Source organism: Setaria italica, chromosome II, assembly GCF_000263155.2.
Source record: "Setaria italica strain Yugu1 chromosome II, Setaria_italica_v2.0, whole genome shotgun sequence".
Lineage (NCBI taxonomy): Eukaryota > Viridiplantae > Streptophyta > Magnoliopsida > Poales > Poaceae > Setaria > Setaria italica.
In genome coordinates this window covers 39,496,677-39,496,980 of record NC_028451.1, presented here as the reverse complement: position 1 = coordinate 39,496,980, position 304 = coordinate 39,496,677, and the positions used below count along the sequence as shown (strand labels likewise).

Here is a 304-nt window from a genome sequence, read left to right as displayed (position 1 = left end):
GTGCGCCGGCGGCGCCACCGGAGGCGCGGGCGCCCGCGCCTCGGCGGCCATGGGAGCGGCCCGGGGGCGAGCGGGCAGGCGCAGGAGGCGGGTGGGGTGAAGCCGCTGGTGGTTCGAGGACGGCGACGGGGAGGTGAACGCGAGGCGGTGGCGGCGCGCGAGGAGGAAGCAGTCAGGGGCGGCGGGGATCGCGGGCATCGCTCGCGGGCGGGCTGGCGGGGTTGGGAGTTGGGAAGCGAGGGAGGTGTGGGGGGGAGGAAAGGGAAGAGGGGCGGCGCGGGCCGCCTTATTGTGTGGGCGCGGC

General features: G+C 78.3%; 1 protein-coding gene across 1 annotated transcript in view; it reads right to left on the bottom strand.

The window, feature by feature from the left end:
• The window catches only part of LOC101786789 (nicotinate-nucleotide pyrophosphorylase [carboxylating], chloroplastic), a 3,139-nt gene extending 2,865 nt beyond the window's left edge, over positions 1–274 (bottom strand). Inside the window, 1 exon segment of the mRNA XM_014804646.2 lies at positions 1–274. This exon segment is cut by the window's left edge and continues 10 nt beyond it. Coding sequence (XP_014660132.1) covers positions 1–198 — 198 coding nt within the window. The 5' untranslated portion in view covers positions 199–274.
• Between the last annotated feature and the right edge of the window lie 30 nt (positions 275–304).